This window comes from Alligator mississippiensis, chromosome 6 (assembly GCF_030867095.1).
Source record: "Alligator mississippiensis isolate rAllMis1 chromosome 6, rAllMis1, whole genome shotgun sequence".
NCBI lineage: Eukaryota > Metazoa > Chordata > Crocodylia > Alligatoridae > Alligator > Alligator mississippiensis.
Window position 1 is genome coordinate 3,653,418 of NC_081829.1, and position 23,435 is coordinate 3,676,852.

The 23,435-nt window shown below is 44.8% G+C and overlaps 1 protein-coding gene across 1 annotated transcript; it reads left to right on the forward strand.

Moving 5' to 3' along the window:
* Positions 1 to 51: 51 nt before the first annotated feature.
* On the forward strand, positions 52 to 20,971 carry LOC102557982 (RH-like protein). The gene is made up of 12 exons (XM_014605699.3): positions 52 to 144; positions 853 to 1,009; positions 2,642 to 2,683; positions 7,109 to 7,286; positions 9,868 to 10,018; positions 10,865 to 11,012; positions 14,187 to 14,353; positions 14,724 to 14,861; positions 15,086 to 15,216; positions 16,114 to 16,190; positions 17,961 to 18,034; positions 19,221 to 20,971. The coding sequence occupies exons 1-12, from the start codon at positions 52 to 54 to the stop codon at positions 19,245 to 19,247; spliced, it is 1,383 nt and encodes a 460-aa protein (XP_014461185.3). The 3' UTR covers positions 19,248 to 20,971.
* The last annotated feature ends 2,464 nt before the right edge of the window (positions 20,972 to 23,435 follow it).

A 23,435-nucleotide genomic window follows, 5' to 3' on the forward strand; every position in this document is an offset into this window, starting at 1 on the left:
CCATACAGCCACCAGGAGCGCTCCCTACGGCCCTGAATCGATGTCCCGTTTATGCCCGGAGAACGCGTCCTGTCCCGGGACCCCACGGACATGCGCAAAGTCTCTCAGAAGCGCGTGCGACAGGATGCACCGGTGTTGTGCCAGGTCCGTGGGCCTCTGGGTGACTGTGCTTTTTCCAGGGATGAGCCGGCCACGTGTGGGCTGCGCGTGTGTAAATAGCTGTGTTGTACCTGTTTGAATCCAAGTCGAGCACTGGGACGACGAAGCCCGTGTCAAATGAGATGTCTCTTTACAGCCTGCGTGACTCTTCGCTGTGTCTGAGAGGGGTGAAGCTGCCCTGCAAGCTGGTCTTGCCAAAATGCAGAGGAAAATGTACTGGTGAGCCGAGCAGCAGCCGCTAGGATGGGATGCGTTCTGTGAAAGGATGGCTCCTGTGAAAGACACGGGGGTAAATCCCTAGTAGGTTGTGTGTATTTTCCCTCCTGGCCATTCTGTAGAGCAACACCCAGTCTGTTCCCGGGGCTTGGTCCAAGAGTTTCACTAGACCTGTGTAGACAGGGCCCAACTGAAATCCTGACCGTGCTTAGAGACTTTTGTGGGAAGATGTTGGCGCCTGCATAAATCCCCATAAAAAATACGGCTGTGCGAAAACGAAGGGGTCTCTTTGCAAGATGCTCCTTGCAGAACTGGGGATGCAACATGCTTGCAAATCAATGTGAGAGCGATTAGCAGCTTGCAATGGAGAGAGGTCTGCGCGGAGAATGTCGCTTATCGTTCCAGCTGGGAAAATTTCCAGGAAATGACCAAGCAGGGAACTGGGAAGTATCACTATAGAGCCAGGTGTTTTGATGCACACATCCCTGCCTGGTAGATATTTTCTTCACCAGTAGGTGGCTTTCTACCCATTCTTACACACTGCTTCGCTCCCTGGCACAGGCAAGTGATTTTGCCTACCATAAGACGCACACATCTCTTCAAACCTGCACAGCAAGGCTCCAGTTACATGTTTGTAAGTGCTATTTAAAATAAATCTCCTCAGAAACTCTAACAATGTCATTTTAACAAAATTGCTCCTAGCTCTGTTTTATGGTGCTTTTCAATCTCTTTTGCACCTCCCATGTGGCAGTAAAATACATTGACTCTGGTCTTGTATGGTGTTCCCCTTAAACATTTTTAAGGGTAGCATTTGGCTGAGGTGTCATTGGCACCTTTGTGTACATGTATTTAGCAACTCTGAAGCTCTCCATATATTCCCAGATCAAGAACGTGGCAGACATCAGGACAAGCTTCCCCATACATTGCTTGTCCATAGGCCTTGTATATCCCTCTACGGATGAAAGGAGAGTCCAGGGCCCCTGGGTGGAGACTGCTTGTGACAGGCCTAATCCTGCAAGCATCACATTTAAGTTGTTCGTAAGTAGAAGTGAAAGACCTGCAAGTTCATATTTAATTTGGACCCTGAAAAGAGCCAAGCAGTTTGGTTCTACAGTCTCACTTGAAGGCTGAAGGCAAATTCTCAGCTACACCAAAAGATCCATAGACAGTAGCTAGAGGAAATGCCACCTGACATTGGGGCTGGTTCTGTGCTTCCCCTGGCCACAGAATGAAGGAGAGGCATATGACTGCTCTAAATGATACTAGGTACCAATGTCTTCAAAGAATTAAGGATACCAAGGCTTAGAGCAGGGGCGGGCAATTATTTCGGGTGGAGGGCCGCTTACTGAGTTTTGGCAAGCCACCAAGGGCTGGATGAAAGGCAGACAGGGGCAGATAAATATTAATTTTCTAAATTTTTAGGGGCCTCATGGGCCAGATAGAATGGCCTGGTAGGCCACATCTGGCCTGCAGGCCACATTTTGCCCACCCCTGGCTTAGAGTAACTCCATCATGTACCCACTTCCACAGCTGTGCCATTTACATGGGGATCCAGGTGGTGACTTGGTGCGGGAGGTGCTACATTAGCTCTGTATCCTTAGCAATTCTGCAGTGCTGCCTGGATTCACTTGTTTTGGGAGAATTTAGGCTGGAATACTGGAACAAGTTAGCCCTATCCAACCTGAGAATTGAGGTCCTGGACCAAAATATGACCTTTCCTCAGTATTTGTGAGGAAGAGTTCAGATCTCAGGGAAAATCTTAGCTCAGTTCAAATCCATAGCAAAACTCCTGCTAACTTCAATGGGGCCAAGCTTTTCTTCTGGTATTCCAGTCCATACCCTTCTTTAATTATAACTGAGCTCACAGATAAGGCCCAACAGTAGTTAATGTAGCTGTATGAATAGACCCCTGATATGTTAGAATATTACCATTTTAATGTGCATAGTATTGCAGTTCATAAATCCACTAGACCATAACTGACATTTGTTGTGGCAAGTCTAGACTCCTGACCTGCTTTAGATAAGAAGTCATTCCTTGCTAACGCCTTTTGGGCTTTCTTATCTCTTTGAAGTCTTTATTCTCCCTTTTCCTTTTGCTCTGAGGCTGGCAGAACATTTTTGTAAAAGGGATATAGTAATGTGCATGTGTTTCACATGATCTAATGCATGATGGCTTCTCAGTATGCTCCCAATCTCCGCTATCGTTTGTTTGGGATCATACTTTTTTTAGAAATTCTTTTTTTCATCCTATATATTTTGTTTTTAGACCTAAATCAGGCTGCCTCGGGATACAGCAAAATCTACCCAGGTAAGAATTGCAAAGCTGCTCTTAGAGGGACGGGTCATCACATGGTTTTCTTCTTTTGTATTTGCAGTAGGGCAGAGATGCTTTTGAACAGTGCTGCAAATTTGACAGTTGTGAGTGCCAGTATCACATTACTATCTTTTAAATACCTTTCACTGCCCCGCATCTTGTGCAGTCCTTTATACCAGGACAATCCAAGGGAAAGATGATACACTAGTTTACTTGTGTTTCCGCATTTGTTTGTTTGCACCTGTCAGCACTTGTCTCCCAGGTAGGTTTTAAGCTCCTTGAGGGCAGGGACCATCTTTGTTCTGTGTTTGTAGAGTATCTTAGCATGTCAGTGCCCTCTTCCGTGGCTGCCTCTGATATAAAGCCACAATGCAACAATAATTCAGCATGGGAGCATTTTGCACCTGGTGCCTGTTGTAAGTGAATGGATGTGATGCAGGATAACAATTTGGGAGTTAAGAGGTTAAATATTGAACTAGGTTGGAGAAGTGGATCAAACCTGGGGTGAGTGAGCAGTGAAGTTCAGAACCTGGATCCATGCTTCCCACAAGATCCACAGGGTTTCTGAGCCAACATGCTGGTGGATAGGTTCCAGGTTCCTAGATAAATCTGTTAAATAATGGGTCCTCTGCTGGGCTTTCTGTTTCTGCTATCAAATGAGCTGCTGTAGCTACCTTGGCAGCTGCATTCTCATACTCAATTTTAGTCCTGCTTTGTAAGCATTGGCTCTGCTAACAGTGTGCCCAGTACTGCATGTGACACATGTATCATTTGCACATATCAACAATGCTCTTGGCAGGTTTTGGTACAGCTATAACATACGATACATGTCACTGTGCAAAGATGAACTGATTGATCTGTAACATGTCCTTGTGAGTGTTACTGCTTCCATTTCATAGATTGGGAAACTTAGGCACAGGGTCACACCATAAGTCAGGATTCATTTCATATTTTCTGTGCATGAAGTAAAAGCCACAGAAATGCCTCTTTGTGTTTACCTTGAGCCTTGCTTCTAGTATTGAACCCGGTATGCCTGCAGGAGAGCGTACCTGGTAGCAAATCTGGTGGGGCTGCCAGGCTTAGGGGTTCAGAAATCAATGCATGGGGCATCATCTTCAGCGCCACCAGCGATACCAGCCTCTGTTTTGCTTCTTTTCTCCACTCCTCTCTGGGCTGCCTTCTGTGTCATCTCCTCTCCAATATGGGTACCCTTTCTGCCAAACCACTGACTCTGCTCATTCAAATCCCTCCTCCTGGCTCCCTCTTTCCCTAATGCCCATCATGAATGAGTCAATAATAATTCACAATGCCTATCACTGAAAAACCCCAAACAACCATTTCAAATCCTCTTTCTACCTGCCATGTAGGGCGCTTGTACACGTAATTAAATTTGCCCTTTCTTGCATTCCAGCAGCATTACTCTTTGCACATGTGGGTTTTCCTGACATTGTAACACTAGTCCTCCTTTACCTCCCTGCTACTTGCTATTCTCTCTTGTATCCCATCTAAAAACATGCTGTCAGAGCAGGGGCCACATCACTGTGAACTGCCTTGAATGATTTTGGATGGTGTGAAAAATGATGACACAGAGAGAGCAATTTTGTCTTGATGCAGCCAGGGGTTAGGACTGTACCTGGGAGTCATTCCATTGGCCACAGTGAGACCACTTGTGTGTAAGTGTCTGCAGATTCAGGGCCTTCAGATGTTCTAGCAAGGGACTTTTCCAGAACAGCCTCTAAAGTGTAACATGTCTGGCTGCTTGTAGCAGACCTTTTGAATGTTTGAATTGCATAACACAAGTCAGAAACTTTTCTGGTGAGACATGTATGCACGCTTGTCTGAGGTGGGGTCTAAAATCAGCAGGGAACAGAGACGCTGCTTGTTCCTTGATAAGGGAATTCAGTTTCAAAGCACATTTCTTAGCAGACAGTGACACAGCCATAATTCAGCTTTCCACCCTGGCTGGTGAAAATGGGGCCAGCACCCCACTTTGAAAAGGAGAGCCTGTGCTTTTAAAAATGAAAGACTACAACACTTTTCATGTACTCTGGCCCAAATCTGTTCTCAGCTGCTCTGATAAAAATCCAGGGTTATTCCATCAAAGCTGATTTGGTTTTGTTGTAACAGTGAGTGGAATTGAGGCCCTTTGTTTTGCAGACTGACTCTAGGAAATAATTTGAAAGCACATACTAATCTTCTCATAACTGTGGATGCCCATCACAGAAGCCATCTGGCAGCTGTTTAGTATGCTACTGCCTGCAAGTAGAGGGAATTGGCCTTGACAGCCCAAGAGGTCGCTTGATGACCTTTTCAACTTTTTTTTCCAGGTACCTATAGAAACAAAACTCCAACACAGGAGTAATGCAGAAGAATTGCCTAAGGTTGGAGTTATCTTTACACAGGAAATAACATACAATACTTATAACATCATCTGTACTTTCATTTCATATGTAAATAAAAGATTCAGGAATATTGATTCATATTCAAAGGATCTGACTGGTAAATTTTTGTCCTCTGCATGGGTCAGGAATGAAATCCATATTTTTAAATATCTATTCCTCTCTTGTCTCTTCTCTGATAATCTAACATGAGGTGTCCGTTTCTCCACCAGGAAGTCACATTTTTTAGCATACCACATTTTCAGGGGTTAGGGGTTGTGATTCCTTCCACCCTTGAGCAATACAATCTAGCAGCTAAAAACAAACTGGGTATCAGTTTTTCACTCTATACAAAATATACCTTCTTTACTGGGGCATTCAGTAGCCAAACCAGTGAATTTAAAGGGATGTTATCACTGACCACAACAATTATTTTTCAGTCGCTTCCCCCAAGAATATTTGGGCCTCTGGACATTACTACTACATATGGACCTCGTTTTTCCGCAGATTCTCCAGCATGTTGCACCAGTGTTAGAAAATAGGCATTGGATCCTACTTGGAGATAGGTACCATCAGTGGAGTGTTTTATAAATTATTTCTTTGTATAAAACACATGGGAGATGTGTAATCCTGTTCTCCTATTTCTCTCCATTTTTGCAGCTCAGGTCCTTTTCCCAGGTCTCTTTCCCAAGCTTTTATTTGCTTAGTCTTCCATTCCATCCCCTTCTCTGTTGCAATGGCATATATTTTAGAAGTTTACCATTTTTCTTTTGAGGGGTCCCCTATGTTAATTGTCTCTGTCATACCCAACTGTGACTAGGTAGAAGCACAGTGATTATCTAGTGCTTATCTAGTGCTTTGCAAATATTAACTAGGTCATTCTTCTGGTGATCCTTGGACATAAATCTGTCACCCTTCTTTTACAAATATGAAAACTAAGGTGCAGTGAGAGGAAGTGGCTTGCAAAAGGCACACAAGTGAAGCAGGAGTAGATCAGGGAATAGGTCCAGGGAGTTTCTGGATCCCAGCCCAAGCCCAATATGTGACATCATACTACTCCTTTTTTACCTAAGGGTTGCCAGTGTGTTGCAGTGGAGGCTTCAAACTGCTGCTGCAGCACATCAACCCATCTAAGCTTTATCGACATGCAAAGTTACTACAACTTGTCTTGATCCTGGAGGCAGGGTTAATTTAATCACAAAACCATGCTGTTCGTGCGTCTTGGAACAACACATTGAAGCAGAAAGCCGTCCAGTATCTCCCCTCCTGCCGCCGCTTCTAATCTGCCCCCCTCTTCTTGCAATCTGAAGAACAAAGTCCCACTTCCTCTGGCCCCTTCCTCACCACTGTAGTCTCCTTGCCCTGCTGCCTTTCTCTTGTCAGAAGGAAAGCAGTCCAGAAATAAGAAAATAGATGGGGCACCCAGCATATTTTGGTTATTACTATTATTTTTTGTATTATGGTAGTGTCTAGAAATCCCAAGCAGGCATTGGGACCCATTGTGTACAGGGTGCTATATGGAGCTTTCATGACACACAGGTACCATCTTCAAAAGCTTACCAGGTAAATAGACAAGACGGAGAGGATGTGGAAAGTGGGAGGGGAGGTATCTTGCCAGTCACACAGCAGGTCAATGACAGTCCAGAGTAGAACTCACAGTCCCGAATTTCCTTATCATCTAGACCATGCTGTCTCCCAGCCTTTGTTCCTAGCTTGTTCTTTGACCTTAGGTAAGACAAAGAACTTTCCCTGTCTGGGAGACCAGCAGACTAAGTCCCCTCCCTCCGATTGATGTGAAAGGTTTTGCTGTCCCCTGATAAACTATCAGAACTGGCCTTGTAACTCTATGTCTCTACCCAATCCCCAACTCTTTCAGCTGGGCTCGTATCACCCTCTTTTTCACCTATAGTCCCGGTCAAATGCTGAGGAGAGCTCTGAGACAGTTATCCTAAGTGGGTTGGTTGATTGCTGTTGTGATGGTCACTTAGAGCCTGGTCTCTTCCAAACTTTTACTGACCTCTTGGTGTTCTCTGCTGTGCAGCATTTCAAGATGTCAACGTCATGGTGATTTTTGGCTTTGGCTTCCTCCTGGCCTACTTGAAGAGGTACGGCTTTAGCAGCATTGGATTCAACATACTGGCAGCTGTGCTGGGGGTTCAGTGGACTGTGTTCCTGGAAAGATTTTTATTCCCAGACAAAAGAGAGAAGCATCTGCCCAGGTAATTTGACATGTTCTAAGCAGCTTCTTTACCCTGCATGTAGCATGTCTGACTGCAGTGGCTAAGGGCACTTTCTTTTGTTCTGGGGAGTCTTTACCCATCATTGTCAGGGCTTTGTCATTTTAGTTGGATTGTGCCATCTGTTGATCTTCCTTTCCTAGTATTACTGAAATATCAGAGGTCCTTAAAAGACCTATGCAATAGGGAAGTGCTGTTCTGTTTTTTTTTTAAAGGAAACTGAGGCACAGGCATGAAGGGCACACACACATGCACACGCATACACATGCACACACCATGTAGAAGGTCCCAGGGAGGACACCCTCCTGAGTCATCTGGCATGCTCCAGACCTGATGATATGGCATGCACTTCTCCCTGGCACCTGCTTTTGACCTCTCAGTCGATCGTGGGTCTGAAAGCAGGTGCTGAGGACGAAACCAGAGCAGAATCAATAGCCAAATTCTGGCTCTGGAGCATGTCAACAGATTTGGGCGAGGAGGACATGCTCAGCCCCGTCTTCCCTGGGACCTTCTGCTGACTTTGTACAGACGAGCCATGAGTGACTTGCTCAAGACCACACAACACATCTGTGGAAGTAAAACCTAGGATGTCCCAAGTCCCAGGCATCACATAGAAAGCTGTCTTGTACACTTCACCTTTCTATGGTGCCTGCCAGACTCCTCCTCCCAGATCACAACTTTAAAGGCAGATGCAGCAAAGGAAGCCAAGGGCCCAGGAGGGTGAGTGCCCTTTTCCAGTGAAGGTTAAGGCTCATTAGTAGGAACAGCGTGAGAGAGCCTGTCTCTGCTACTGTTCGGGCCATGCAGATGAGAACGCTGGTTTCCACAGCTGTCCACGAAGGACTTTTCATGAGCACTGTGCTCCCTGAAGTAAACACCTCCTACCCCCACTCCACATGCTGTACACGCAGGAAAACTCACAGCGGTTTCAGAGCAATTTCCTTGTAGATCCTTTTTCCATCAGCAATGAGGCAGAACCTTTAACTTTGTTGAGGCTTTTAAGATTTTCAGCATGTTCTTCCTTGTAGCAAGAGGCAGGAGAGGCGGCTAATTGCGATTCCAGGATCTTGTAAAGGTCAAGAGCAGTCCAGAACACACGGTTCCAAATTGCAGCGTGTCTGAGTCATTAACATTCTGTGCCCCACTCTTGGCAAAAACAAGCAGGACAAAAGGGTATAAACAGCTTGTTAGGAAGGAGTGAAGGGGAAGGAGGCCAATCTGTTTGGAGACCTGAGGGACCTCCTCATGCTTTGGGCAGGGCATGTGGTTTGATCTGCTGGTTGAAGCACAAGGGAAGGATTGTAGTGGGTAATTTTTAGGACTCCTTAGATGAGTGGTTGCCTGTGAACACCATGGACTGGACTTCCTGGGCCAGCAAGCTCCTTCCAGTTTGATAGCCAGGGTCAGTGCTAGAACGGGACAAGTCCGCCCTGCAGGCACTGCTCTGGCAACAGGTTATGTTGACATGCTAGCTCAGATACAGCTAACAGTGCAGTCTCAGTGCAGAGCCAGTCTTAGGGAAAATGGTGCCCTGGGTGGGCTTGTATTTTAGCACCTCCCCCCTGGCACCCCTCCAAGTCACCAGGGCTACTACCTTGCCACAGAGGGGCTCCATCCAATGGGCAGGTCATGTGCCTGTGCTGGGGACTGCTACCTGTAGCCCTGTGGAGCTGAAGTGGAGCTTGCAATGAGTGGCCGGTGAGTGCTGGCACAGGGGCTTCGGTGCCCTGCAATCACCACGGGGTTCGTCCAGGGTCTGACATGCAATCAGCCACGTGCAGGTGAGACTCAACTGGAACCCTCCTCTGCTCCCCTCCACGGGATGCTGGCCCCAGCCGGGGGCTCCCTGCATGCCCCACCATTCCCTGCCCTGTCCCGCCTGGGTGGGAGCAGGTGCTTCAGCTGCTGCCATCCTCATGCACAGAATCCCGGGCATCCTGCCTCCCCCTGCCCTGCTGAGGCCCCCTCCCCCTGCCCTGGCATCATGTGGGGTCCTGAGCAATGCCTAGGCCAGCATCACTACCTGCTACTCACGGGGGTGGGGGGGGTGACCTGCCTGACCATTCTGCCCTGGGAGGTCACCACATCACCTACCCCTAAGGCTGGTTCTGCTCAGCAGCCTGGAGCTCAGTTCAGGTTTCAACACCTGCCCAAGAAGCTGCATAGATGTTTGGGCAGGTCACACACATGAATTCTGCTGCCACAGCGACACTGCTTGCAGTCCCTGAGCTAGCTAGTCTAAAACCAGATATCTACAGCAGCTGCAGTTACAGAGCAGCCTTCACGACCACCTACTTTCTCTCTGCCTTTGGCCAGTTAGACTGAGTGTGACTCGGATGAGACATCTCTGCTTGGCATTCAGTGGTGGTACTGACCTAGAAAGAGTCGTGAGCCCTTCTGGGGATGAAGTCCAGGCAACCAAACACAGAAAATGCCTTAGAAAATGTCACGTTTATTCTCTCTGAATGTCTGTGTCCTGCACAGCAGTCAGGTTTCTGTATCAGAGGCCAGTTTCCTTTCAGCCAGTTTTGTAATATATTTTATTCCCATTCTTTTATTAAAGCATTTTAACGGCCTCCATGAGTGTTGTCGCTGTGTTAATCTCGGCTGGAGCTGTGTTGGGCAAGGCCAACCCTTTTCAGCTGATTTGCATGGCGATGGTGGAGATGACTGCTTTCTGTGCTAGCAGATGGACCAACGTGTACATCCTGGAGGTAGGGTAACCATGCTTTCATGCATGTGGGGAAAGGTTTAAGTGGGCTTAAACCATTGTGTGTTTGTTGGAAGCATTTCCTTTTAGTTTGATATTGACCCTGTGTTAACAGCTACACCTGACCTAAGGGCATGTGTCTGTTTTAGATTGAGCTTGATCCTGCCACTGCTGTGGGTGTCTTCACCCCACTACATGTTCTGCACTCCTTGACAGAGCAGCTTCTCTCTGACCACCTGCACTTCATCTCCCTTCTAGCCTATTCATCCTGCCTCTGCTTTCTCCCCTGCTGCTCTTATCACAGCTCCCTTATCTTTCTGCATTCCCTGCAGTGACTGATTCTTTCCTTCTAGATCAAGTTCAAGCTCCTTGTCTTCACCTTCAAGGCTCCATCTCTAGCAGGCTATCTGCTTCTGGATTGTAGCCTTTGTTCTTGTCTAATTCCTTCTTTCGGTTCCTTCATTCACCAAATAATAATCTGCTTCATACCCTCATTCATGCTGAGTGTCAACCATGCTTGAAGCTGTTTCCTATACCCTGAACCCCTCTCCCTTTCCTTCAGTCGCATCCTCAGGCTAGAGAAGTGCTTCTTGAGACTATTTACATAATTCCTAGGAGTTATGGTGATTGCCATGATTGCAATGGCAATGGTTGCCAGTTCCTTGAGTTGTCTTATGAGCCACGTACAGGCCTGTGTAAATAACGTTCACCCAGAGTGCTCCGGAAAATGACATAAAAGCTGGTGCAGGGGTGACATTCTTCAAGTAAATGAGGAAGAAATCTCAGCACACCCCACAGAGATTCGGAAGCATCATTTTACTCATGAATGGGATATTTTTATCATCTGCAGATTGAGGAACATGTAAGCCTGATGCATGTTCACATATTTGGGACCTTCTTTGGTTTGATGGTCTCCTGGTGGCTCACTCAGGCTTCGCTGAGAAGAGAGACTGGAAAGGAGGACTCTGATGTAACTTCTGATTTGTTTTCAGTGTTGGGTAAGACATTTGCTTTAACATCTCAGCATTAGGGGAGAGTGGAACGACTCTGAGGACTACCATGGAGCCCTAAGGACACAAAGGCTTTATTTCAAAGTTGTAGGATCGAGTGCATCCTAGTGAAGATGAATTGCTACCAACTTTTGTAGGAACAGAATGTATTTAATATTAACAGGAAACAACAACATAAAGACATTGTTTGCCAGGGATAAACTTAAGGATGCCCTCTCTGGGGACTTACATCCTGCCCTAGCAGAGGAATGGATTCACTGATCTTATAGGTCTTTTTCCACATCTGTCTCCTGATTCCAGTACACGCAGTTGATTCAGTTCCTTGGCTGTACACACCAAGAGATGCCATCAAGAGGAGGAGCTGGTTCGGGGTGCCCACTGGAACTTCACCACATACATGCTCAGCAAGCACACGTCTAATGGTGCCTGGCAGCCTTTTCCTAATAATAAAAGAGGAAAAATTAAATGCTGTTCTTGCTGAGTCCCCAGAGCTCTTGCTCTGCTGTGGAATTCTAAGTGATTGGGTATTTTAAATTAACTCATCAAGGCACTCTTAAGCCTTCATTATAAGTTTAAAACCAGCTTACTACCCCCAAGTGCTCACTGTCTAAAGTAATTATGCCATCACTTCATGAATAATTCCTGAAAGCAGCTCTGAGAGAGTAGGCACAAATAAAGGACCAAGCAGGTGACTTCACAACAGTGCCTCCTCGTACCCTGCCTTTTAAGTGGGGGAGAAATGTGCATGATCTGCTCTCAAAACGTAGGGCTAAATAAACCAGGGATGCTTTATGCCTATTGGTGGTTAGGTCTTGCAAGGAGCTGCTTAATGCAGGGGAACATGACATACACAGTCTGAACCCCCCTCTCCTGCATTCAGTCCTAGTATAACATTTGCATTGCCATAGTGGAAATCAGTGATGGGCTATTCAGTTCCATGTCTGAGTTGGGACAGTGACCAGTGCTCGAAGCAATTGTAATCCCATTATGCAGTGCTATAGCAGGGTAGGAAAAGGCATTTCTTCATGAGCTTTTGCTGGTTGGTTTATACCTCGAGAGTGATGTATCTTATGATTTCTGTTTAGGCAGTGTAGCAGGTGAGATATCACCCTGAACAAGACCCAGGCATTATTTGAATCTGTCCTAAGCTTGCCAAATAGGATATAAACAGGACTTGGGTCCCACAGGCCATGTGCTGTGCACACATTTATGTCTACTTTATTTGCCTGTGAACTAATACGGCAGTTTGTGTATTCAGAGTACCATAGCAATACTAATGCATCTGCAGCTGGGAGTTCTGTAGGTAAACTATATGAGTACTGCCCAAAACACATCTGAACGATGGGAGTTCAGATCAGTGTATGGCTGAAGTGTACGGCCAAAGTGTTTTAAGGGGGGACAGTATGAATAAAAGAGGTTTAAAGTTACAATGCTTTATCTCTGCTTAAAGAGGAATAGAGTGGACAGAGAAACAGTTATATAGGGTCAGCGGGAAAGCGGTAAAGTACTTTCTTTAACTGCTTGTCCACACCTAGAGAGAAATGGGATGGAGGAGCTGCCTTGAGGGCACAAGACCCCTCTAAAGATGTACAGTGGTGGCTGTTGCCTGGAGGACTGGAAAATTAAAGGGGAAAATGGACAAATGGCAAGAGGAGGAGGAGAAAGAAGTGGTTGGGATGTGGGAACTTCAGAACTTTTAGGTCTGGATTTTCCATTAGCACCCTTAAACAAGACGCCAGTTGTTTCATCTTGCAAACGGACATTACATTGGTACTGCTACGTCATTTCTGCTGATTTTACTTAGACACAGGCTTGCCAGTCTCTGCATGGATACCTGCAACATATCAATGTCCTAGCACCTGTTGCGTCTTTGAGAACATAATAGTCCCCAGGTGTAGGATAAGATTATGTATCCCTTTTGACTTGACATATTAGTTGCTGCTGGGTGAGTGACACCCTCCCAAACGTCTTTGGGGGCTGTGCTTAAAACACGGCCTGTAAACAAACTGAAACCATCATCTGCCTTGTTGCTTGTAATAGCATGGGTCATGAGTAAGGGTAGAAAGTCATCCTGCAAATTGAGACTGTTGCTAAGAAGATGAAAGATATGTGTGCCCAACTGTAAATAGTGGTATAGATGGGGAGGCCTCCACGCGATAAGTGGAATTTGTCTATTTCCCAGGGACGTGCGTGACGGAAGGTATAGAAATAACACCACACTTTGAGAAAAGCCTCAGCCAGGAACAAGATCTGGTCAGTGCATATCATTGTAGCGCAAAGTCATTTAGCTTTTCAGAGCAAATTAAGATCCCGGGGCCTGAAAGTTGGCCTGCAAGGTTTAGCTCAGCCCTCAGGTGGACAAGAGGAGCAAAAAGAAGCAGTAAAAGTATTTCGTGACTTTCAGGAGCTTGTCAGGGTTGGTGGCAGCTGTGATATTCTCAACCCCTGTAATTTGTGTGACTTCTTAATCGATTCTTAATGAGACCACTTAAAATGTACCTAGAAGGCAAAGTACACATGGGACTGGCTCTGTGTAGTTCAGGCACACCGTCGAACATTAGCTATCAAGACGGCTTAGAGTCTCCTGCAGCAGAGATGGGGAAAGACAAAATAAAACATAGTTTGTGTCATCTATAAACTTTGATCTGTTTGGTCCAAAGTAGATCCAAAGGTCCTAGGAGCAAAATTGTGCTTGGGGCACAGTGTAAGCTAGTGTGAGTGCACCTGCTGCCCTCTGCCGGATGCAATTAGATCAGCAGGTGTCTTATCTGCACACAGGTGAGAAAAAGAGAGGAAGGGAGTGAAAGAGGGGTTATATTATCCTCTGAAGGCTGGCCCTTTAAGGGGTTTACTGTTGGCATGTGCTGGTGGAGCACAGGGACTGAATTACTACTTTGAAGGACCTGTCCTTCCTAATAAGATACTTAGGTGTGTGTTTATAGCCGTGGCTATTGTCATCGTGTGCAGGGCTAAGCTGCTGCTAAGATTCCGGTGTGGCAAGGTTTAGGGACTGTCAGCATTGCGGAGTACCATCACCCCTTCTTCCAGTGAGGGCACTGCTCAAAAGGTGGAGTGTGAGCACAAACCTGCCTGGAACAGGACATGATGGTGCCATTGGTGGTGTGAGTGTCCTAATGACGACTGCCTGTCTTTGTTTGCAAGGCACTCTCTTCCTTTGGATGTTCTGGCCAAGCTTCAACTCTGTGCTCGTTGATGGGGTGGTGAAAAAGAGGAACGCAATCCACAACACCTACTATGCTATTGCAGTCAGTGCTGTCATTGCCTTTGCACTGTCTGCCTTGACCAACAAGAATGGAAAACTCCAGATGGTAAGAGAAAAACGTAGGCTGCTCTGCTTAGAAACATGTCTTTGTGTTAAACTCTTTATGCTGAAAGTAAAAAGGCAAATAAGCTAAGGCAGTGCTGGGTCCTCAGTGTGACAGTGGATCACTTGTTAGAGTGCTGCAGATGTTATCTGCACAGGCTTCCCCAAAAGTAAAATTAGCCCCTGCACAGGGTGCTATGTACCATCTCCTCCCATTTAAATGCTCAGAGTGGGGAGTAAACAGTCCACAGGTGTTGTGTTGCACTGGGTGGGGGCAGCGCAGGGCAGGCCACAGGTGGAGGGCAGGTGCTCCCTTTGGGCCCAGTGAGTGGTTCCTACTGCTGCATGTATGAATCTGTTCTGTTAATCTGCAGACCCACATCCACGGTGCAACGCTGGCCGGTGGGGTTGCTCTTGGCTTCTCCGCTCACATTATTCACAGTCCTTGGATTGCAATGGTTTTGGGTTTCCTTGCTGGTGTGATCGCAGTACTGGGACCTTACTTTGTCAAGGTAAGGTTCAAAATCCACAATTCCCTCAGCACTAGTTGCTTGGTCTTTTGAAGTTCCAGCCTGTGAGAGACCAATTGTTGATGACCGTCTCTCTCTAGAAGAGCTGAGTCCCATGAGTGAGAGCTGGGACATATATCTTCTGTTTCTAGATCTGTGACTGAATATCTCTACAGCTTTGTAACTATTTGCTTCTGTGTGTTTATTAAACACTTCCTCCATTTCAGATGTGTTTGAATTCGGCAGTAAAGATGTACGACACCTGTGACATTCCTTGCATGTTTGGGATGCCTGGATTGCTGGGAGCAATAGCCTATGTCATCCTCTTCGTAATATACAACTGGAACAACTTGCCAGCGTAGGTAGAGCCTTTTGATTCAATATTGTGGGTAGCTCATCTGTAATATATTGTGCCTCAAATTGGAATTCCAAGCCCTGTAAAACATGCAGAAAACTTTGGATTGTCCTCACAGATTAATTCTTTGGTACTAACATGTCTAGTTCTAACATGGACCAATTCAAAGGCCATTTAATTCAAAGGAAATATTCTCCTTGATTTCAATGAGCTTTGACTCAGGGCCTCAGAATTAAGTTTTGTTTCTGGATCATTAGGTGGGAAATCATAGAGTGACTTTGGGATGCAGTAGTGTGAAAAGGAAGACAGGAGAACCAAGGTGAAGGTGCAAGGGAGACTGAATTGGGACATAAAGGGTGAGCATGAGTGAACCTTTGAGGCCTAGCAGCACGAGGGAGGAAAGGCTTCAGAGTCCCAGAAGCCTTTTTTGTTGTTATCCCGCAGTGTGATCCTTGCAGATGAACCCTTATTCCTGCATGGAATCGCACTGACTTCGCTAGGGCTCTGCCTGTGTGGATCGTATTGCAGTACTGGGGCATTAGATGGGTCACATTCTTCCTCCAGGTATACACATCCGATTCCTATTTTAGAGACTAGGCCTGGCAAGCATGCATCTAAGAGCAAAATGTGGCCCTAGGATTGTCTTAGTCTTTGGGCCTGACATCAGTTGATGAAATTTTCAAATGCAGCCATTACATAATTTAATTATTAAAAATCCATTTGGAATTATGTGACTTCTAGCCTGTTAAAAATTTTGCACCAAGACATAGGTTGATGCAACAACATCGTAATCTTTATAGGTAACTCAGCATCTGTGAGTGGGAAAAGTCCAAGGTATATTTTTCCCTAGAGTAACCTGCAGTTCTGCACTTAAGTGTCGTTGCTTTTCACTTCCATTAGGGGTTATCCAGCCTTGATTGAAGTGGGTTCTCTGAGCATCACCATCCTTGTGGCCGTGATAGCGGGCTTTATTACAGGTTAGTACGGGAAGCTGTTTCAGTGGCAACTTTCCTAACTTTCACAGGTGCTGGGTGATCCAGGTACCTCTTCTGTCATAGCAGTGTTGCCCAGCCTATTGCACCTCATACGGTGATAACTGGGGCACTGCTATATAGAGAGTTCACTTGCTATTGTAAGAAAAGCTGTGGCAAGGTCTGTTCTATTGTGACTTTGGGCCAGGGACACATTCAACAAGGCCAAAGCAGTACCAGCACTCTTATTCTTGCCAATGTTATTTTTAAAGGGTGCTTCAGCAGCCCCCTTTGGTTTCAGGAACAAGAGAAAGTAGGAGGAAATCTTTATAGGTAAAATATGACATTAGTAACAGAAGAGAGATAGCAAGACCTTTTTTCCATGTTGGGCCACATCCTTGGCTTGTGTAAATCAGCAGTGCTAAACTGAAGACAGTAGATGATTTGCGGCAGTTGATGATTTGGCCCCCATCTGCGTTCTTGAGATCAAAGATCCTGGGTCTCCAGTGTGGCTCTTTGGTTATGTTATGGTAGTTGCAGTATTTTCCATCACAGATTAACCTTGTTTTAGAGCAAGAAAAACAGCATGTGAGAATTGCTCTGAAATACTGTACTCTAAAATGAATATGCCAGGCTGTAATTAATCTATAACCTCTATGCTAGTTCAAATGTAATTTAAAGGTTGAGGCTAATTCAATAGATTTTTAAGTATCTACTTCATCTGACTGAAACACACAGGAAATATAAACACGGCAGAACTAAACAAACAGCATATGTTAATCCAATCACTTTTAATAAGCAGAGTATTTATTTACACCTGAAATCCCAATTTAAGAGTGCTGATAAGCCAGTTTGTTTCCTGGTAAATACCTGGTCTCTTTCTTTAACACATGGGTGTCAATTCTTGATAATCAAGCGGACCCTTAGGCCCATGCAGAGGCCTGCTGGAGCTAAAGGGACTTGGCATCAGTCTGAGGGCTGAAAAACATGAATCCACTTTCCTGCTTGCTTTCACCTTGTGCCACTCTGACTATATCAGCAGAATGGAGAAGAGATCCATTTAATCCTAAAGAGAGAAAATAAAGAGACTGCTCTTCTGGAAGTGCTGACTCCTCCCCAAATGATGCCAAACTTTGAAGCCATCTGTTGGCTGAGCCAGGACGATGTGTGATAGCTCTCAGATGAAACCTGGTTTGTAGGGAATGCAGCTTCACTTCCATGTGCCCAAGTAATCAGATGAATGGCAAAAAAATATTCTGGACCACTTTTTTTGTAAGTAATTTATAAAGGACTGGGAAACTTTTCTAGAGGGTCCAGCCTGGGTCTAGATTTTGGAACCAGGTATTTCATGTGTACGAGCCCTAGTATTTAAATCTAGACATTGACTTCTCCTTATTTTAGGAGGTGGCCTCTAAGGTTTAGTTAGGCCCATTATGCAGCTTAGATAGCAACATTGATCTCTTATCTACAACTGCTCTGTTCTGGATGGATACTTTCAATAGTAACTGTGCAAGAGTTTAAACCTGGGTGCCAATCCAAATAGTTCCTTTCCAAAAAGGTTATTCATCTGAGATCTAATTCACTTCTGCAGAAATGAAGGAATGCCCCACAGGAAAGATGAGGAAGGGTAGTTTTGATTCTGAGTTGTATTTTGTTCTCTTACATTTCAATGCATGTGGCTAACAAATGTGCTGCTACAAACAAGTACAGGACCAACAGAACAACAGCCTTGAATATCAGATCCATGTGTTTTTGCGGTTTATTTTCTTAACCCAGGTATCCTTTTAAAGCTGAATATATGCAAGGCACCACCTGTATCAAAGTTCTTTGATGACCAGGTATACTGGGAGGTAAGTGTCAGTGAACCGCTACTTTCCTGTATGTGTATATAGATCAAGTGAGCAAGGACTAGTATTGTGAAGCTCTGACTTCAGTAAGGAGCTTTAACTAGTAAAATAATACAAAACATAATTCTTGTTCTTTATAGCTTTTAATGTTCTAGGTAGACTAATCATTTGAAGATGGGTCACTGGTTTGTGTGTGTGACTAAGTAGAACTAAAAAGGGCCTTTTGAGTTGTAGTACATCATTCTTAATTGCAATGGGCATTGAGGCACGAAGTTAGGCACCCCGTACAGAGTGGGATTTGCAGAAGCCAGCAGGCTGAGTGGTAAACTGTCTAGACTGGCCTGCATAGTGCCACAGGATTAGATCCTACTCCTCAAAAATCATAAGATGTCCAGGCTAAATGGAAGCACTTGCCTCAGGGATTTCCATCTGTGAGTGTTCTCCTGAAGCTTAGTGCTTAAACCCAGTCAGCCTTTCTTCTGGAAAAAGACTCAGACTTACTCCAGAATACCCAGTGGCACAGTGTTTAGGGCGCTCACCTGGGCAGCAGGAAACTGCAGTTGTTAAATTGGGTAGGAGAAAAATCTTAGCCATGAGTCTCCCCTGCCTAAGTGAGTCTCTGGTCACTGGGCTATTGGTTACACTGGAACACTGTTATTTCAGGCTGTTTTTCTGCAGGTTAGGCATACTTTACCATGCCTCCCAGGCTGGGCACCACAGGTAAACTGATGGGGAATGCCTTTTTTTCAGAACCCTGTTGAGTCTTGGCACGAGCTAGGAAACAGCTGCTTGGCGGTTTCAGGACTTGGGCAACTCTTTGCATACTCATTGGAAGAGAGTTAGGTGTCTATAGGGACACAGGCTGGGGTTATGGGGGAAGAGTTGTAATACAAATAGTGTCTAAACGAGGGACTTGGGCACCAAAGTGGGGGCATTTAGTTGCCTATATGCATTTAGGCATTGAATAAGGAAAGCTTTTAGGCATGTACTTAAAGCTGTTTTTATTCATGCCTGAGTGCTGTCCTGAATCTGAGTCATAAAGAAAAGCAGGGTAGAATAGTTTCCAAACTGTCTCTTTAGCTTTTATGTGATTTTTTTCCCCCCCCCTCCCTTCTCTCTTTTTTTGGGTGGGGGGAGGACTTTGTATGCAGAAACAGTTCTGAGAGAGAACTGCTTTGTTCATTTACAGTTTCCCCACTTGGCTGTTGGATTTTGAACAGAGGGACCCAAATTACATTAAGGTTAAACCAAAATGAGGAAGCTTTCTGTTCTCCACTACAGAAAACTAATGAACATGTGAAAAAGAAGGAAGTCAAGTAGCATTCCTGTTCTTCAAAAAAGTAGACAATATTTTAATAAGCTGTTTTTATTCGATTATATTGTATATGAAATTACACATCAAATAGTTTATCCTTTCTGCTTTGGTGAATCTTGCTTTCAGTATTTTCTGTAGTAAGGTCTGTGCAAAGATTTGTTGCACCCATTTAGCTTTGATTTGTTATAACTTAAGATGCACATAGATTTTAATGAAGGAAAATGTTTTTTGATTCCAGACTTGGGAAGCTGTAATACAGGGGTGGCCAACCTGCGGCTCTGGAGTCATATGTGGCTCTTCAGAAGTGAATATGCATTTCCTTGAATCTTTGCACAAGCACACGTGGTCACGATGTAGTTGTGCAAAGATTCAAGGAGATACACATTAACTTCTGAAGAGCCGCATGTGGCTGCAGGATGGCCACCCCTGCTATAATTACGCAGCTGAAGGGCTTAACTCTACAGGTCCTGAGTACTTTGGTCCTGATTCAGCAATTCAGATATGGTGGTACCTGTTATTAAGCAAAAGTAATCCAGCTGAGATCCATAGAAAGCACCTGGTTGAATGTGTTCCTGGATCAGGGCCAGATCACTTAGCATCTTGAGGAAGTAGGCCCTAAATTAGCTGATAAAGGCAGATTTCCTGTAGCCGCTATGGCTTAGGTCAGCTGTCTGGGAGTTCAGGTGGCAAGAAACTCATTTAGGAATAAAAGGCTTGATTCTGCATCTTTTACTCACTTGACTGGTGAAAAATCAAGTCAGAGGCCTTATGTAGGCACAAGTTTCAGCAATAGACCAAATGTACTTGGCTACTTGTTGGGGCTGCAGGTGCTTGGCTCCTCAAATGACTAGGCCCACTGCAGACAACAGGAGAATTCCTTTGGCTAAACTGAAGTGGTCATGGAAAATCTCGTTCACTTGAATAAATGCACAAGTAATCCCAGTGACTTGAATGGGGCCAGCTGAGTGAATAAAGATTTGTAGGATCAGGCTCTTAATGTGTATCAAGCAGTGCTGAACACCAGTGTTCATTTTTAGTTGGTATCTTCTGCTCTTTTTTTTAATGAGATCTTTAATAATTTGGTACCATGTTTTAACTCGGGGGTGGGCAAAATGTGGCCGACGGGTTGGATGCAGCCCGCCAAGCCATTCTCTCCAATACTTATCTGCCCCTGGCTGCCTGTTGTGCGGCTCTCGATAACTTGCCAAAACTCAGTAAGCGGCCCTCCGCCCAAAATAATTGCCTGCCCGTTTTAACTCCTGAAAACATTTTAAGGGAATAATGCAAATAGCTGCAATATTTTGGATGTGAAAATGCTTCTAGAACATAATCTATTTTTATCGTACTTCAAAAATTTGCCTGACAATGTCGTGCCTACTCTAGTTACAAGTAAGACTTACATTTTGATGGCAAGATGGTGACTAGCAGGCATCTCTGACAAGGTGAAGTCTTCTGGTATAGTTGGCTTAGATCCTGCTGTGGGCTCTGCGTGAAGAGATGCCTCTGTCCACATAAAACATCTTGCAGGATGATTGGGATTTTGATTACTTGGTTTTGTCTGTTTGAGAATTTCTCTCACGCAGCTCTTTTGTTGTCAATGGAATAAAACATATGCAAGTACTGGCTGTTGGTCTATTTGGTACACTTGCTTAAAAAGAAAGCAAAGCAGGAAGAAAGAAATGCTAAGTGAGATTGTGCAGTCTTTCTTAGATGACACAATAAGAAATGTACACTGTCCGTGATGCATTAGCTTTTAAATGAAATGGCTGTTACTAAATGGTTGACTCTCCTCACCACTCTGATGGCAATAATGAAGCTCTCTCCTCCAGTGAATGCCATTGTTCTGTATTCCTGGGGCACAAGATGGTCAGTCATTTTGTTCAATCAAAGGAGGTGGGAGCTGAGCTTAGCTTCCATTTAGCATGATCACAAAATGATTAAGAACACATGAACTGTTTATCATTTAAGACTTACCTAGCTGCTACTTTGCTTCCTTCCTTCCTTCCTTCCTTCCTTCTGAGAGTTTTGCAAGAGTCCAGTTTGGGTTCAGCCTGTTGGCAGCATAAGGTCAAACCTGTTGCACCGAGTGCAAACTGCCTCTGAGACCATCCAGCAATACTGGGAGTACCAATGCATTATTGCTTGGACCCTGAGATGTAAGGGGGGACTAGGGTTGGGTTAAAAAACCCTCCCCCTTATGGCTGACACATCCAGAAATAGAGGAAGGAAAAGCAAGTCAGAAGTGAGAAGAATCATCCAAAACTTAGTTGTGCTCCAATTCGTACTGGCTGTTCCAGAAACACTGAAATGGTTGATCAGTTCAAGGTGAGCTTGTCCTGTTCATTCCCAAGAAGCCACAAGAGGTGTTTGAACAGAAGCCCCAAGCACTTGCTCAGTTGTGGTTTGCAGCCCAGGAGTCATTTCTTTGGTTCTCCTTGCTATATCCTAAGTCCTGGGAGGAACTGCTTGAATGAGCTCTACATGGGAGACTGGTGTGGTAATGGTGTGTTGTTTAGGGGCCACAGCAGTAATTGGGGGTGGAATACACAACATTTGCAGCCTCCTCAGAAGGGTTTGGTGTATCCCCAAGTAGAGGCAGTTTTAAGACAAAGTCCAGCAGCATCTTCTACTCTGATTTATCTCAGACAGCTTTGCTAGTTCTCCTACCTCTGTGCTGTTGGGGGATAAAGGGAGATTCTGGCAAAGTTTCAAATGAATGCACTTAATGCCTAAACAAAGGAACTGCAGAAAAGTCAGTACCATTTTGTTCCTCCTGCTGTTGTATGGACTTTGACGTTACAGCTCTCGTGCCTGCCTTGTCATCTCTAACTTATACAAAATAAAGAGCCAGTAAAGAATAAGTTTGAGCAGTCATTTTTACAACACCAGTCTTTTCATTTATCACTTCATTAATCATGATTTAAAGTTGGATTATAAAACCAGTCCCACTCATTAAAAATCTCTCTCCTTTAAAAGGAATTAAGTAGCTTTGACAGACTTTCTGTACAGGCTCATTTAAATTAATTGGTAACTGTGATTAATGTTAGGAGCCATAGGAAGATCTGAGGAATATATTTCAAAGTTAGTGACAAGACTATTTAAAGGTATTTTGGGAATACTTGTGTGAACTGGTAAGTAACATACAGTATGATTAAGGAAGACAATAGCTTTATACAGTTATTTTGCTTTCTGTGTCCTAACTGAAGTAACTTTAAGCTGCCACTGTTGGTCCATCTTATTTCTACTGGAAAAACCTTCCAGGGTTGCCTTTTTCCTTGACCTTGCAGCTGCACTAGATAAATATTGCTAGTTAATAATTCTATAGTGCCTTCTATAATTCCCTATAGTTGACTGATAGGGGAGGTAGTCATGGACCAGAGCATTTGATAGGTAATGTCTTGGTCCCTACAGGAACATATCATATTTGTTAGGGGCTGGAAGGGACCTTACAGATCCATCAGGTATGGCCCCCCTGCACTTTGGGCAGGAAAGACCGCTGGGGTCATATGACCCCAGCAAGATGGGCATCAAGATGCTTTTTGAAGATCACTAGGGTGGACGACTGTACCACATCTGGGGGGAGCCTGTCCCAAATCCTCAGCACTCAGCTTATAAAGAAGTTTTTTCTTATATCTAGTCTGAAGCGACCTTCAATCAGCTTGTGCCCATTATTTCTAATCCTCCCCTGGGGGGCCTTGGCAAATAGTTGCTCCCCCAGGCCCTGATGTACTCCTGATATACTTATTAGGGGTGTGCAAAACGGGCTATATTCAATTGAAATCTGATTTGGCCCGATGCAGGGGACAGTGATTCAATTCACTGATTCAGATCACCGGCCCGATTCGATTCGATTCGGCCAAATCCAGATTCAATGCTGATTCAGAGTGAATTAGTTACGAAAAATATGGAGAACTCCATCCAGTCTTAACTCAAGCAGAAGAATACAACATGCAAGTCAATTATGAGCTTGGCAACAACATATAAAAGGCAGGATAGATTTGTATCAGAGATGTATAGCATAAGCTTCTGTAACCAAGAGGCTTATTTCCACACGTGTCGTGTACATGAGAGTGAAGACTGTACATAGCA

What these genes read in the sequence shown, in the direction of transcription:
- LOC102557982 (XM_014605699.3), top strand. Translation starts at nt 52, where the DNA reads ATGCCCGGAGAACGCGTCCTGTCCCGGGACCCCACGGACATGCGCAAA. An exon ending in TGATTTGTTTTCAGTGTTGG is followed by an intron (nt 11,013 to 14,186) that starts GTAAGACATTTG and finishes TTTGTTTGCAAG; the next exon opens with GCACTCTCTTCCTTTGGATG. An exon ending in GATAGCGGGCTTTATTACAG is followed by an intron (nt 16,191 to 17,960) that starts GTTAGTACGGGA and finishes TTCTTAACCCAG; the next exon opens with GTATCCTTTTAAAGCTGAAT.